At 45.4% G+C, this 16,479-nt stretch overlaps 1 protein-coding gene across 1 annotated transcript; it reads left to right on the forward strand.

Moving 5' to 3' along the window:
• Positions 1 to 10,690: 10,690 nt before the first annotated feature.
• On the forward strand, positions 10,691 to 11,617 carry FFAR2 (free fatty acid receptor 2). The gene has a single exon (XM_068528617.1). The coding sequence runs from the start codon at positions 10,691 to 10,693 to the stop codon at positions 11,615 to 11,617; it is 927 nt and encodes a 308-aa protein (XP_068384718.1).
• Positions 11,618 to 16,479: the final 4,862 nt, after the last annotated feature.

The raw sequence follows: 16,479 nt of genomic DNA on the forward strand, positions 1-16,479 counted from the left end.
GGATACGCAAGAGGGAAGAGATATGGGAACATATGTATATGTATAACTGATTCACTTTGTTATAAAGCAGAAACTAACACACCACTGTAAAGCAATTATACTCCAATAAAGATGTTAAAAAAAAAAAAAAGGCAATCAGGTTTCTGGCATGCTCTATCGGTCCCTTCCCAGACTGGTCTCCGGGCGCCCCCAGAGAGCAGGCACAGGATTTTCCCCAAATTAAAGGGCTCCTGTGAACCCTTGAGATGCATGGCAAAAGCCTCTGAGGTACAGTGTCGTGCTTTTGGGAGAGGAGCCTCCTATCACAACAGCTAGATAGTGGAATTTTAAAATGGTAACTTAGAAAAAAAAAAAAACCGCACAGAGCCAAGGCTGTCCCGGTAAGTGCCGAGTGTCTGGCTCATTCTTCAGTGAGCGAGAAGAGGTGAAGTTATAACTGGTGCACTAGGGATTGCTCAAAACTGTTCTCCCTGAAGGCGGGTGTTACATACACACGGGAGCGTCATTCCTCCTGCATAGTGTGGCCGAAAAAGATGGAGAGCATTGCCCCAGCCTGTGAGGCTGTCCGGCAAAGAAGCACAACAGCAGAGCAGGTGGAGTGCTTCACAGTTTGGTAAAGCTTTCCCCCAGGGATGATCTCTTTAACTTGTAAAATAATCTTGAGAGGTTGGCATCATTCTGCTTTCTTTACAGATGACAGACTGGAGGATCACATCTATGAGCTGAATACAGGGCATAAAAAGGAGGACCTATGCTGTTTCAGTTTCAGCCAAAGTCAATCAACAGATACCAAGTATCGCCACAGCCCGATGGTGCAGACTCTGGAAACTGGTTTCGTGAGCGGTAGCTCAAGACTCACCCCTGGCCAAATACCAGGAGCTGGGAAGTGGAAGAGGCAGACAGTGAGGACTGTTTGGGAGAGCTGTGAGTGCGCCATGATCTGACCCCAGTGGGAAGAAGAGGGGGAGCTTCCTACTCACCGATGAAATAACAATAGAGGGACTTCAAGACAGCCACTGGCAGAGCTGGATATGCCCCTGAAGTTTAGGGGGTACAAGGGCTAGTGCCAGATGCTTGCTGGGAGAAATCAAAACCTAAGAGGCTCTCTGGGTCTGGCAGAGCAAAACGGGAGAGTGGGCTACACTGGAGTGAGCTGCTGTTGTACCAACAATGGGACCTTTCAATGTGTGTGGCTCCCTTGGACCACATGAAGGCCCTTTGCTGAGAAACCAGCCTAAAGTCATTTTATAAATGATCCTATCCAAGGGTCAGCCTAGAGGAGCAATGCAATCCTACAGAGGGGATACCCAGGGGCTGAGAATGGGTCAAATGTGGCCAAGGGGGGGAAGCACCCCCCCATCCAAGGTGCCGACCAGGGAGGTCCAAGAACCTGCGAAAGGTCCCTATGGGAGAATGAGTTGGCACTAGATGTCTGTCCCATCCAGAGGGCATCGCTCCAGGTCATAACTGTACCAGGCCAGCCAGACATTTGCCGCCCCTAGCGCCTCCTCTCTGCCCACAGGGCGGGACCCTAAGTGGATCTGAAGCAGAGCTAACAAGCAGGAGAGAAGATGAGAGAAGGTGGAGTGAAGGAAGAGAAACAGGACTGTGCCTGGCCCTCCTCTGCAGGCTGTGAGCCCCAGGCACCGCAGAGCTGGGGGGAGAAGCACTACTTAGAATAGAATTGGGAGGGCTTCCCTGGAGGCGCAGTGGTTAAGAATCTGCCTGCCAATGCAGGGGACACGGGTTCGAGCCCTGGTCCGGGAAGAGCCCACATGCCGCGGTGCAACTAAGCCTGCGAGCCACAGCTACTGAGCCTGTGCTCTAGAGCGCGCGAGACACAACTACTGAAGCCCGCATGCCTAGAGCCTGTGCTCTGCAACAAGGGAAGCCACCGCAATGAGAAGCCCACGCATCACAACAAAGGGTAGCCCCTGCTCGCCACAACTAGAGAAAGCCCGCGCGCAGCAACAAAGACCCAATGCAGCCATAAATAAATAACATAACATAACATAAATCTGTTAAAAAAATAGAATTGGGAATTTTTTTTTTTTTTAAGAAATTCACGTTCTTTTATTTATTTATTTATTTATGACTGTGCTGAGTCTTCGTTTTTTTTTTTTGTGCGAGGGCTTTCTCTAGTTGCGGCAAGCGGGGACCACTCTTCATCGCGGTGCGCGGGCCCCTCACCGTCGCGGCCTCTCTTGTTGCGGAGCACAGGCTCCAGACGCGCAGGCTCAGTAATTGTGGCTCACGGGCCCAGTTGCTCCGCGGCATGTGGGATCTTCCCAGACCAGGGCTCGAACCCGTGTCCCCTGCATTGGCAGGCAGATTCTCAACCACTGCGCCACCAGGGAAGCCCAGAATTGGGAATTTTGATGTTACACTGGCCTGTAGCTATGAGATTATTTAACTGGACTGGACTTTTCATTGTCTAAGAGTGTCTGAAGAAGCCATGGCACCCAAGGAGCCATGCTAGCCATAGGAGGAAGGGGTGCAGGGGAAGAATAAAGTTAAGGTTTACTTGAGCTTGTCAAGCCCAGCTCATTGAATAACATGGTTATATTCATTTTAGATGGCCTCAGGATGCAGTAATTTGCGTCTTTGGTATGTAGCGTCTGCACAACGTCTAGGGCAGCTCTTGTCTGAGGCCGGCACGACCAGATTGCCCTTGTAGGCAGGAGCTGCTACCCGGGAGAAGATCTTGTACTTGGAGCACAGCAGCTCTGGACCACCTGCCCGCACCAGGGCCTGCGGAAGGGCCGGCCTGGAGGGCATCTGGCCCAGGCCTCATACTTACTCTTCTGATGTGAACACTTAATAAGGATAAATACACAGTTGCAGGAATATCTTGACAGGACCCGTCTTTAAACCTGTGGCCCACTTCTGGCTCTATACTGTAGAGAATTCCGTCAAAAAACCAAAATCCTAAACCTATTTTGTGAATGGTACAATTATATTTCTTATTTCTTGTCAGGAATTATATTTCTTATTTCTTGTTAGGAATGCTGCCCCACTATTAAATCCCATTTGGACATTTTGCCACTTTTTTTTCATATACTGGGAACCTCTAAATATGGAAGTGGTCTGGACCATCCTGACCTCTGAGAGGCTCTGCTGTAAGCCTCTGGTCATCCTTTGGTTGCCTAGCATCTGAAACCCTTCCCGTGTTTAGGAAACTGCCCACATATAAATCTTGAATCCTGGTGAGCAGCAGAGCCCAGCTCCCACTGGAGAAGCTGATAGTTTTGGGCCCTTATTTTCTGAGCAGCCCTGCTATGTTTAGCCCAGATTCTGAATCTGAGGCTACAAAGTGGTACAGAAAAGGAGGGCAGTAGTGGTGTGAACATTATGTGGCTCTGGGGCCCAAGGTTCAGTGTGTGTGTGTGTGTGTGTGTGTGTGTGTGTGTGTGTGTGTGTGTGTGTGTGTGTGTTTGGGGGAAGGGCTCCTGTATCCTCACTGGACTGGGTCAGAGGCATGAATTTTAACGTGGTCCTGGCTGCACAGCTTCATTTATTCTCCAAGCCTGGTTCTCCAGCCTTGCTGACAAGTCTCTAAGCTATCCAACATCTTATCAGATAATCCCTAAATTAGGTAGAGTTGGCCTCTGTTGCTTCAGCTAAGAGCCATCACTGAGACACTGTCCAGCACAATGATTATGAGCTAAGAAAGCCTGCATTCTATTGAGAGATGCTCAACCGATTAGTAATCAGAAAAACGGGACTGCATTAAAACAGCAAAGAGGACACTGCTTGAAATCCATTCACCTGGCAAAAATGCAGAAACTGGATAAAGCAAAGTCTGGTTGGGGATGTGATTCAGAGATCCAACGGCTGTGAGGCTGGTAGCTGTGCCCTTTTTGTTTTCTATGCCTACTTTGGGCCTCTCCACTCTCCCACCTGGGGCAGCTCAGCAGAAGAAAGGGCTGTGGCTGGGTGGTGTGGGCCGCACTGCTGGCCACTTACATGGACTGGCTCACCTTAATTAATCATAAGGGCTCACTGTGACAGGCAGCATAGCTCATAATAAATGCCCAATAAATATTAGCTATGAATATTTTTTCTTGCTTTTGATTTATTTTTTTGAGTAAGATTACACACACACACTCAGAAAAAAACATTTTTTTTTTTTTTACAATACAAAGGCTACATGGAGATAGGTAAGTTTCCCTTCTACCCCAATACCCAGTTCCCCTTCCCAGAGACACACCGCTGTGAACAGTTCCATGGGTATCCCTTCCCCCAATCTACTCCTCACCCGGCATCCAGAGAGATCCTTTGGAAATGTGAAACAGGTTACATCACACCTCTGCCCATCATACCCCGGATGTCACTCTACATCCTGACCCCGGCCGCAAGGTCCCACACACTCTGGGCCCTGCCCACTGTCCTGACTTTATTCCCACGACTCTCCCTCTCTCAGGCCCCTTGCAGCCGCTCTGGCCTCCCTGATCTCCTCTGACACACTGGCGCTCATCTCGGGGCTTGCCTGGAACAACCCCCGACGTTCTTACACCTCACACTCTTCTTTCTTGCAGGGCTCTGCTCAGCTATCACTTCCTCTGAGAGCCCTTCTCGGACTGCCCTCGCTCTCTGCCTGCTTACTCTGCTTTTCCAGTCTCTGTCTTCCTTCTTAGCGCCAGCCTGGCCCCCGGCTTGAGGTTACGTGATCTGTTTACCAATCTGCTGCTTGTCTTGCCTCGATGGAACGTCAGCTCCGGGAAGTAAGGCTTGTTCACAGCTGATTCCCTAGCATTAGCAAGTGCTGTTACCTGGGGGGTCTCAGGAAGGACTCACTGAGTGAGTGTGTGCGTGTGTGTCCCTTCTCTCTTACGGCTCACTATTCCCACACCTTGCTTTTTCTCATCTAACCATACACCGGGGAGTCGGATCTACATTGGCATATGTAGACCTGCCTCATTATTTGTAACACGTGCTGAGTATTTCAACTGATTGGATGCCCCATAGTTTTTATTTAACCAGACTCTTTGCTGATGGACATAGGTTGTTCCTGGTCTTTTATTATCACAGAACAAACAAACAAAAAACACTGTGATGAATATACCTCTTTGGACACATGAAAAAGTATATCCATATAATAAACTCATGAATGTCAACTCATTGGATCAGATGGTATTGGATTTTTAAGTTTGAGAGATGTCATTAAGTTGCACCCCCCGGAGAAGTGTCCCAAGTAACAGGGGGAGAGAGAGGTGTAGGAGATGAGGTCAGAGAGTGACGGGTGCAGGAAGCCAACACAGTTGAACTTGGAGGCTACTGTAAGGGCTAGGGCTTTGGTGAGTAAGATGGGGAGACTGTGGGATTTTGAGTAGAGGAGGGACAGACCTACTCATGTTTTAAAATGATCATTCTGGCTACTGTGTGGAAAGCACACTGAAGGGGACAACAGAAGCAAAGGGACCAGACAGGAGATAATGAAGGAACACAGGTGAGGGATGGTGATGACAGCCTGACTGGGGTGGTACAGTAAATGCGGTGAGAAGTGGTTGGATTGGGATACCTTTTGAAGATAGAGTGGAAAGGACTTGCTGATGGAGTCGTCAAAGCCTGAGAGATATCTCTGAAGAGTCAAAGGTATCTCTCGGGATTTGGGCCTGAGCAACCGGAATGGTGGGTGGCAAGGTCTAGGCAACCTGGGGTCCCGCCCCTGAGGTGCTGGAAGTGAGGGCCCGGACAGGCTGCAGCTGGGCAGGCGGAGGCGTCTGGGGAAACTCAATTTCCTAACAGATGAGGTTTCCTGATCTTAGACTGTTTCTGTGGTTTCAAAGGAGTTACACTGAACTGCAGTGAGCTAAGCTGTCCTGGGGCCCAGCTCGAATGAAAGCAGTGACTAACTCGAGCCCAGTTCCCTGGTTGGGCCCGTATTCCTCATTTCCCTTTGCTTACCCTGTTGGTACGTGCTGGGCTGCACACTTCTGTTCCCTATCATCTTAAAACGTTTCCCAGTCACTCCATTTTCAGCATCCCCTCATCTGACTGTCACCCCACCTGTTGTCACGGGATGCTGAAGAGGACAGTGGTGGCTCTGTGTTGTCAAGGTGTCAGGGGGGGCTCTGAACCAGAAGGGAGCTGTCAGATTCTGACTGGCTGCGGAAGCTTATCGGGACATATCAAAGCCCCGGAGAGGAAGGTAAGATCAACAGATGAGACACCGTCATCCAAGGTCCAACAGCTCCAGATGACGCAGCATTCTCAGGCTCAACCCTGCGTCCTCTTACACAGCCCAGCGACCAAGCAGCCAGACCTGTCTTCCAGGATCAGCCACAGCGGCCCCTGACACAGCGAGCTTGTTCCCATCGCAGGGCTTTGGTACTTGCTGTCCCCTCTAGCTGGAATGCCCTCCACACGGCTGGCTCCTTCTCACCAGTTCAAATATCCCTCCTCAGCCCAAGCCTGTCCTAAAGAAAACCCTAGGCCAGACTCTCTCTCTAGGTTTCCTTGTTTGCTTCCTTCCTTTACTTGAAATCCCCTGGTTTGTGCGTTTACCTGTTTAACTCTGTGTCTTGTTCACTCATGTCCCCAGCACCCGTGCACAGGGTAAGGGCTCAGGACCTTTGATGACCGGGAAGCGGAGCGCTGGTGAAAGGTATGGCCTCGTGGAGAGGAAGCTCACGTGCATACATTTGTGTGAATCACTCTGAGGTGTACTTGGTTGAGCTGGACTTGACATGCTGCACTGCCCACTCCCACGATGCAGCTGTGTGGGGTCACTGAAGCTTTGTGATTCTGTAAAACAACTTAGTCTGAATTCCCCTAAGGCTCCAGCACCAATGAGGTCCCAGTACTGGTGACTTGGGCGACAGAATGGAGATAAAAGAGAGAAGGCAAAAAGCACAGGTTCTGACCTATTCTTTGCTTGTATCATCAGCTAATAAGCTCTTACAGGCACATCCAACTTCCATCCTTTCACTCCACAAGTATTTAAGTGCCTACTATATGCAAGGGACTATGCTAGGTTTTTTCCTAAGGACAGACTTCAAAATAGTCATTTCCAGAAGAGCTAAACTTACCTAGACTCAATACTAACACCCCATGAGAAGGGGTGGGGTCACCCCAGGAGGCACTGCCCTTTTCTAAGCTGAAAGGGGGTTTCCCCGAGAGATTCCTGACCTGGGAATCAGCTATGCATGGCTGGGGATGCGGATGGAGAAAAGAGGCCCCTCCCTTAGCATTTTAAGATAATGAGAGCAGCCCTATCCGGCAATCTTCACCTTTCCAGTAAGTTTCTGTTGCCAATCAAATGCAGATAGTAAAACGGCACGAATTACTTTGGTAGAGAACGAAAGATAATTATGTTGCCTTCATCTCCTGTGTATCAAGAGTCTGTCATACAGAGTGAAGTAAGTCAGAAAGAGAAAAGTAAATACCGTATGCTAACCCATATATATGGAATCTAAAAAAAAAAAAAAAGGTTCTGAAGAACCTAGGGGCAGGACAAGAATAAAGACGCAGACATAGAGAATGGACTTGAGGACACAGGGAGGGGGAAGGGTAAGCTGGGACGAAGTGAGAGAGTGGCATGGACATATATGCACTACCAAATGTAAAGTAGATAGCTAGTGGGAAGCAGCCGCATAGCACAGGGAGATCAGCTCAGTGGTTTGTGACCACCTAGAGGGGTGGGATAGGGAGGGTGGGAGGGAGACGCAAGAGGGAGGGGATATGGGGATATATGTATACGTATAGCTGATTCACTTTTTTATACAGCAGAAACTAACACAACATTGTAAAGCAATTATACTCCAATAAAGATGTTAAAAAAAAAAAACAAAACACTTCCTGGGTGCCCATTCTAGGATATATACCGTGTGGGTTAAGGAAGGAAGCCTGCAGTAATGTAGAGAAACCACTTGGGTACCAAGGTGGGGAGCGATGAGCTAAGTGAGAAGAGATCCTTTCTGGAGCAGAAAGTTGTCTGAGGGTCATGCTTCCTGGGTCATGGGGAGAGAACCAGAGCCTCTGTTGGGAGGGTCAGGCAGCCAGTGGCAAGAGAACCACATTCCTTGAGGAGAGACAAAGCATCCCCTATGTGTCCACTTCTATGTGCCCATAGAAGATGAGTGTCCACATCTTCTATGTCTGCCTCAGGATGCCAGCAGGGAGCTATGTGAACCCTACACAGGTTGGCGAGAGAACAGTGAGAAAAGAGGGTGGTCCAGGCAGAACAAAGATCACGAGGAGAGGGGAATGAGTGGGGAGAAGAGCCAGAAACAGACTGCCTGGCAGCAACATGGACTCAGGATAGTCTGAGTCCGAGGGAAAACATTTGTAAGAAGGGACCTAATGGCATTTGCAGAGACACGGATGGACCTAGAGACTGTCATACAGAGTGAAGTAAGTCAGAAAGAGAAAAACAAATATCGTATATTAGCGCATACTTGTGGAATCTGAAAAAATTGGTATAGATGATCTTATTTACAAAGCAGAAATAGAGACACAGACGTAGACAACAAAGGTATGGACGCCAAGAGGGAAAGGGGGTGTGTGGGTTGAATTGGGAGACTGGGATTGACATATATACACTATTGATACTATGCATAAAATAGATAACTAGTGAGAACCTACTGTATAGCACAGGGAACTCTACTCAGTGCTCTGTGGTGACCTCAATGAGAAGGAAATCCAAAAAAGAGGGGATATATGAATACGTATAGCTGATTCACTTTGCTGTACAGTATAAACTAACACAATATTGTAAAGCAACTATACTCCAATTAAAAAAAATTTTTTTAATAAACACATAATTAAATTAAAAAAACAAAAGGGACCTAATGGGCCGGAGGAAGTCAGGCAATGCTCAAGATACTAACCAGATTCAGCCAGAGCTTCCTGGAAAGAGAACAGGAAATTGAGCAGGTCAGGGATCTTGAGAGAAAAGAGGAAGAGGGAACAGGTGAAGGCAGAGTAGCGGGGGCAGAAAGTGGATGCGTGTGCAAAATTGTTTGGGAAAATAGCCCACAGGAAGGAAAAAGAATAGATTGCTTGGAGCGCAGAAGGAGGAGAAAGCGCAAAAGAACAATTGCAATTTGGATTCTGGAAGAAATATGTTTGGTGGGGACAGAATTTTGTAGGGGATCCAGGCCAAGCTGCCTTGGAAAGAGCTCAACTATTGAGCTACCTCTTTTTGACCATGTGACTCTTCCAGGTATAAAAGACTATCATTTGTGGGGGAAAATAAAGTGGCTCAGTTAGACAAGGTTCCACCTGCTTCTGAGACCTGATATATTTGCAAAGCCATCCATCTTCCTCCAGGAGAAGGCAAGGCACCCGACTTTGCTTGTGCTCAGGGAAGAGGCTGTTGGGATCACAACCCTAGGAGGAAATGGGATGGAAGGAGCGTGTGTAGCTAAACTTATGAAAAGGGAGCAGAGTATGGGGTTTACTCTCAAAGGAGGGGAGGGAAGAGGACACAGAAACGAAAAGGGGGCCAGGATAAGTCAAGGGAGAGAGGGTGCTGGTGAGGGCCAGGGCATGGGTGAGGGCAGGAGGAAGAGAAAAGGTGAGCTCCGTCCCAACTAGGTGGGGAATCTCCCTGTTCACAGGGCCCACTACTTCTGAGATTTTCCAATTTGGGAGTGAGATAGACAGATGGGCCAACAGCAATATGTTACCAGTAATAGGTTAAAGACTCAAGTTTAATTTTAAATGTATACTTTTTAATTAAAGGAGATTAAAGGTTACTCTTGATTGACATAAATCTCACAGATATGTGCTTTCTTCAAGGGGAGAGAAGGTGAATCGGCAGGCAGTATATGGGAATTGTGGCAGTTCTGGTGAAATCACTGGTTACATGTGGTGCAGAGGAAAACAAGCTGATGCTGAGAGGACTTAGAATGATTTTCCCAGAGTCACGTGACTGATCTGAGGCATGGCCTGGACAGCAATCCCGGTTACCTGGTCCAGGTCAGTTCCCTTCTGTTACCCCACCCAAACCTACAGGTTGTCTTTGACTCGCTCCACATGGAATCAAGAAGCTGGGCATCTGGGACTCACTTTGGGCTTTAGCTGCTTTTCCCTCAGGCTTAACCACACTCCCATTTTCAGCCATGAAGCTGAGAATCTTGTGTTCAAGCTCTGTGACCTGGGGAGAGGAAAGAAAAAGAAAAAAGACAAAGATAAGGAGAGAAAAAAGCCACAAGCAGGCCGAGTAGAATTTGGAGAAGTTCAGAGACAGTCTTGGGATTACTCCGTCCCTATGATGAAGCACAGTTCACACAGCCATTCATTTATTGACAGATGTTAGTTCAGCACCTACTATGTGTCGGGCACAGTTCTATGTACTGGGGACAAAATGGTGAACAAGACAGACGATGGCACTGCTCTCACGAAGTGCCCTTTCTAGTGGGGACTTGGAGACCTCAGAACTTTTCCTGTGGGAGCTTCTGAGACATCAAAACTCTTAGGTCTCTCTCTGTCTCTCTCTCTCTCTATTTGTAGAGTGGAAATGGAGAGGGGGAGGGTTCTAAAGAAGTAATTTGGTTGTGAAGCAAGGAGGACTTCTTTCTCCCTGACACACAGGAAGCAGATAGCACTCCGTCTGCAGGGTTAGGAATAATCACTCGGCGAAGCACGGAGGGGAGATGCAAAGAATCTGATTCGCCTTGGTTTGGGGCTGGGAAACCCAAAGTCAGAGAGGATTCTGACACCATCTTTTGTCTCTTCAGGAAGGATGGCCTCAAGTTTCCGAAACCAGGGACTTTTCTTCATCTACTTCATATCTTTACTCTTTGGTCTCCCTGCCAACCTCCTGGCGCTGCGGGCCTTCGTGGGGCGCATCCGCCAGCCCAACCCGGCACCCATCCACATCCTCCTGCTCAGCCTGACGCTGGCGGACCTCCTGCTGCTGCTGCTGCTGCCCTTCAAGATGGTTGAGGCGGCGAATAATTTCTCCTGGCCCTTGGGGGACATGCTCTGTGCCCTCACTAGCTATGGCTTCTACAGCGGCATCTACTGCAGCACGTGGCTGCTGGTGGGCATCAGCGTCGAGCGCTACCGCAGCGTGGCTTTCCCCGTGCAGTACAAGCTGTCCCGCCGGCCCGTGTACGGAGTGTTGGCTGCTGTGGCCATCTGGATCTTGTCCTTCGGACACTGTAGCGTCGTGATCATTGTACAATACTTACCAACCAACAAGTCGACCAGTGATGCCCAAAACCTCCCTTTTTGCTATGACAACTTCACCACAGAGCAGCTGAAGGTGGTGCTTCCTGTGCGGCTGGAGCTGTGCCTCGTCCTCTTCTTCATCCCCATGGTGGTCACCATCTTCTGCTACTGGCGTTTTGTACGAATCATTCTCTCCCAGACCCAAGTGGGGACCCGGAAGCGCTGGAGAGCCGTGGGGCTGGTGGTTGCGACCCTGTTCAATTTCCTGGTGTGTTTTGGGCCCTACAATGTGTCTCACGTGGTGGGGTTCTTTCGTAACACAAGCGAAAGGTGGCGGGTGTACACAGTGTTGCTCAGCGCCCTCAATGCTTGCATGGACCCTTTGATTTTCTATTTCTCCTCCTCAGCTGTGCGCAAAGCCTTTGACAAAATGCTACAGACGCTGCAGAGCTGGGGTGCCTCACTGTCAGGGTACTGCAAGAGAAGAGCTGCATAGCTGGCTGCAGAGAGAGGAAACGGGAGCTTAGGTGCGGCCAATGTCACCTTCACAGGAGACTAGATTTGTCAGCTTGGTGTTATGTTTCTACGGGGGAAGGAGCTCAAAAAGGGGAACAATGAAACAGAACCGGGGCGAGTTCTCCTGTGCCTAGCTTAAGGGGCAAAGAAAAGCAGTGGGCCTCGCAAATCCAACTCATCCACTGGGAGAGTGTTTTCATTTTGTTCCCTGTGGTCTATGACATTTCCTCATTTGTGGCTAATACTGCTTCATGGTAAGCCACAGGCCCTTTTATCCTGGAATATCGGAGTCTTGGAATTCCTTGCCTTCCCCACTCAGCGTCTATAAGATGGTAGTATTCATTTACAGGCATACCTCGTTATATTGCGTTTCACAGACATTACGCTTTTCACAATTTGAAGGTTTGTGGCAATCCTGTATTGTCAGATGATGGTTAGCGTTTTTTAGCAACAAAGTATTTGTAAATTAAGGTATGTATGTTGTTTTTTCGGACATAATGCTATTGTTCAGTTAACAGTCTACAGTACAGTATACGCTTTTACATGCACTGGGAAACCGAAAAATACATGACACTTTATTGTGACATTCACTTTATTGCAGTGGTCTGGAAACAAACCCGCAATATCTCCGAGGTATGCCTGTATGTACTACAGAATTCTTAGCTCTATCCTTTGCCCTGAATCAGAAGCGGGCGGGGGTTCCACGTATTGGGTCTGAACATCCAGCACAGGCAGGTGTCTGGAGAACAAGACGAGGTCCTTGCATGTGAGCCCAGAGGACAAGTATCTTGATCAAAGCAGTTTCTGGCTCAGGTTCACAAAATGGGCAAGAAAAAAGTCCTTCAGAGAAAAGTCAGTGGTGGTGTGAAGAAACTTGGATCAGGATACTTCTTAGTAGTTATGTCTTATTTTCAATCCCCAACATTGTGTATTTATATGCTTTTTTTCCTTGCTCAATCTTGCCAGAGGTCTGTTAATTTGTCTTTTCAAAACACCTAGCTCTTCTCTGGCATTTATCCTGTTTTCTATTTCATTGATGTCTAATTTTGTCTTTATCGTTTCCTTCCTTCTACTTTATTGAGTCTTTTCAGTTGCTCCTTTTCCTACTTTTTAAGGTTGGATACTCATTAATTTTAGCCTTTCTTCTCTGCTAATGTAAGTATATAAGGCTATTAATTTCCCTCTAAGAGCAGCTTTAGTGGGATGCCACAATTTTGATTTGCAGAATTTTCATTATTTTGAGTTCTAAATAGGCTCTAAGTTTCATATGATTTTTTTCTTTGACCCTTGGGTTTAGAAATGGTTCTTAATTTTCAAGCATATGGATTTTTTCTTCATCTTTTTGTTTTTCATTTCTAACTAAATTGCACTGCCATCAGAGAATACTGTTTGAATAGTACCATGTCTTTGAAATTTGTTGAGGATCGCTTTTTGGCCTAGAATATAGTCCATCTAATGTTCCAGGTGTAAAAAGAATATAGATTCTGCAATTGTTGAGTGCTGGGTTCTCTCTTTATGTTTTACATCAAACTTGTTAATTTGTAATGTTCAAATTAAATATCATAAAACCTTTATTCACTTTTGTCTGTTTGATCTATCAGTTGCATGGGGAGGTGGGTTACAGGCTCCTTCTATGATGGTGAATTTGTCTATTTCTCCTTATAGTTCTGTCTTCTAAGATTGTTGAGTGTCTTTCAACATTAATTTGCCTTAAAATCTATTTTGTCTGATATTAATATAGCCACATCAACTTGTTTTTTTTTTTTATTAGTAGTTGCCTAGTACATTTTTGTCCATCCTTTCACTTTCAAACTTTCAATATCCTTATGTTTTAGATGTGTCTTTTATAAGCAATATATGCAATGGTTGGATTTTCCTGTAGTCTGGTCCTACAATTCAAAAGTATATGTCTTTTAACTACATGATTTCATTCATTTATATTTATATGATAATAATTTCCAATAAATTTGGATTGATTTCTGTCATCTATTTTTAAACACTTTCATTGAAGTGTACATACATACTGAAATGTACACACATATCATGCATGGCCTAATAATAAGTGTACTGGTCAGATGAATTACCACAGTGAACACATTCATTTAAATAAATTTTAAAGAAAAGAAACATTTACCATCTTATTTTGTGCTTTCTATTTTCCTCACCTTTTAATATTTCTTTTTTTACTTCCCTTGCCATCCTTTGGGATTAAGTTGTTTTATTTCTTGTCATTTCTCATATCATTCTCATATTGATTTCTCATATCACTGACTTGGATATTTTATGCCCTGTTTTATTACTATAGTGGTTATTTTAGATATTTTAATATATTAGGAGTGCCTTAGTTGGTTCCTCCCTTTCTTTCTTCTTCCCTTTAAATAGCACAAATTGAGGAAAAACCAATCCAGATGGCATCTAACTATGTGAATCTAGTAGAGCAGCTCTCAAAATGTGGTCTGGAGACCCCTTGGGGGGCCCAGAGATCCTTTCAGTGATCTGTGGTATTAAAACTATTTTCATAATGATATTAAGATGCTAATTCCTTTTTTAAAATCTCATTCTCTCACAAATGAATGTACAGTGGAGTTTTTCAGAGGCTACCTGACGTGATATAACAATGGACTGAATGCAGAGCAGATATGAGAATACAGCTGCCTTCTACTAAGCTAGACATTAAAGAGATCTGCAAAAATGTAAAACAATGCCACTCTTCTCAGTAGGTTTTTTTTGAAAACAAAGTTATTTTCATAGAGATATGTTATTTATATTAACATATAATGGTCTTACGATTATTATTTTTAAATAAATTAATACATATTTTAAAAATAAAAGTCTTAATTTCTAATATGGTAAATGTCAATAGCTTTCATAAATGTCAACATCTAAAATCTATATAAATGTGAAAAATCTCTTTGGGGTCCTCAGTAATTTTTAAGAGTATGAAAGGGTCCTGAGATCAACGAGTTTGAGAACTGTTGGTCCAGTTAGATGACAAACATGCTTGTTCTGATGAATGCAATTGCACATACATAAAACATCATGCTACTTGGTGTTTAAGCATCTAATGATTCAAAATTTCATAGTTAAAGTTTAATGCCACTTAAACTTTCATAGATGTGAGTTTAAAGTCTGCCTGGTGAAATGCAAAGCTTTTTGATGTATTAAGTGAGATGTAAAAACCAGAACAATTCTATCACGAGATAGAAAGTAACAAAACCGGTTTAGATAAATAATATATAATTGCTCTGCACAGGCCAATATGTTCATCACTTTATGCTAGTCAAGAATCTTGTTCTAAAGATTTTTTGCACTGGAGTTTTTCTTTTTGTTTTATGGGACAGGATTACTTCACCTTCATTTAGGTGGTGGTATGCTGTTCTAAAATATAGATAGAATTTCTGATCTTAGAAGTTATATTAACTGGAGGAAGGGGAAGTCTCAATACTGATTATACTTGCCAGTGTCATCCTGAAAAAAACTGTACATTTGATTTTTTTGTCAGCAAAGATTAAAGAAAGGGGACTTTCCTGGTGGTCCAGTGGTTAAGACTTCACCTTCCAATGCAGGGGGTGAGGGTTCAATCCCTGGTCGTGGAGCTAAGATTCCACGTGCCTCGTGGCCAAAAAATACAAAACAAAAACCCCATAAAACAGAAGCAATACTGTAACAAATTCAATGAAGACTTTAAAAATGGTCCATATCAAAAAAAAAAATCTTAAAAAAAGTATCCTCAAAAAAAAAAACGATTAAGGAAAGCTCATCAGGGTAAAATTTATGAACATATTTAGTGTGCTTTATGCGTGGGGGGTTTGCAAAGCCACAGTGAAAGCCCCTATTTTGCAGTTAGAGTACTTGATAACATCTAGTTCATATAATCTAGTTCAATGCAACTACTATTGCACCTGCTGATGAAATAAATAATTCCTGGAGCATTGTGCAGTGTATTATTGTTTGGCAAATATAAAATTATGTTAAACATGTATTTTCAAGCCACCCACTCCATCCTACTTGCATAATATCCCTCTGAGATCGTCACCAGCTCACTTGGCAGAGGCTATATGCCCCCATCCCCACTTAGCTGGAGAACTGATGGCTTACGGGGAGTCTACTAAGAGCCCAACTCTAGCATTTACAATATCACCCCCATGAGGAAGCCCTGCTACAGGGGCAGGGTGCAGAGTGATAAGAGGAAGGCGGGGAAGAGTGAAACGATTTGTGGACTTGAAGATTTTCCACCAGCATAACAATGCTGCTTCGAACATCCTTGTACATGTCTTTTCGTACACTTGTGGGAAAATTCCTCAAAGGAAGGAAATACTGGGAGCACTGGCATCTGCATTTTCAGTTTCAGCAGAAACTGCCAAACTACTCTCCAAAGTGATAGCATAAATCCAGCTCTTTCTGAAAAGCAAAAAAAAAAGACTCATAGTACAGAAACCCCACTACCACTACCACCTTCCTTCCCATGAGCTCTTCTTCCAACTCTGGCCTTGTAGTCAACATAAGGTCATGACTGGGTGGGTACGGACCAGGCATGCACTACCTGCCAACAGGAAAAGGAGTTCAAATGAGGCCTGAGACCCTCGAAGTAACCCAGTGGATTGGCATATGTGCCAGACCAACACATGGCATGTACATGTATATAGACGATGTGTGTATGTCCATATACATATATACACATGGGCAAAGTGGGGCAGAGAACCTCTCCAGGCCCCTGGGGTAAAGGAGAGTGGTCCCTCTCCCCATTCCTCATCTTTCTTAACCAAATCCAGATTGTTAGGAACATTCAAGGAGAGCATAAAGGTAGAATGATACAATTAAATGTAGCAGAGAGAGGTTTCT

This window comes from Eschrichtius robustus, chromosome 19 (genome assembly GCF_028021215.1).
Source record: "Eschrichtius robustus isolate mEscRob2 chromosome 19, mEscRob2.pri, whole genome shotgun sequence".
Taxonomy (NCBI): Eukaryota; Metazoa; Chordata; class Mammalia; order Artiodactyla; family Eschrichtiidae; genus Eschrichtius; species Eschrichtius robustus.

Bases quoted from the DNA above. Each gene is read 5' to 3' on its own strand.
- FFAR2 (XM_068528617.1), top strand. From the start codon at position 10,691: ATGGCCTCAAGTTTCCGAAACCAGGGACTTTTCTTCATCTACTTCATA.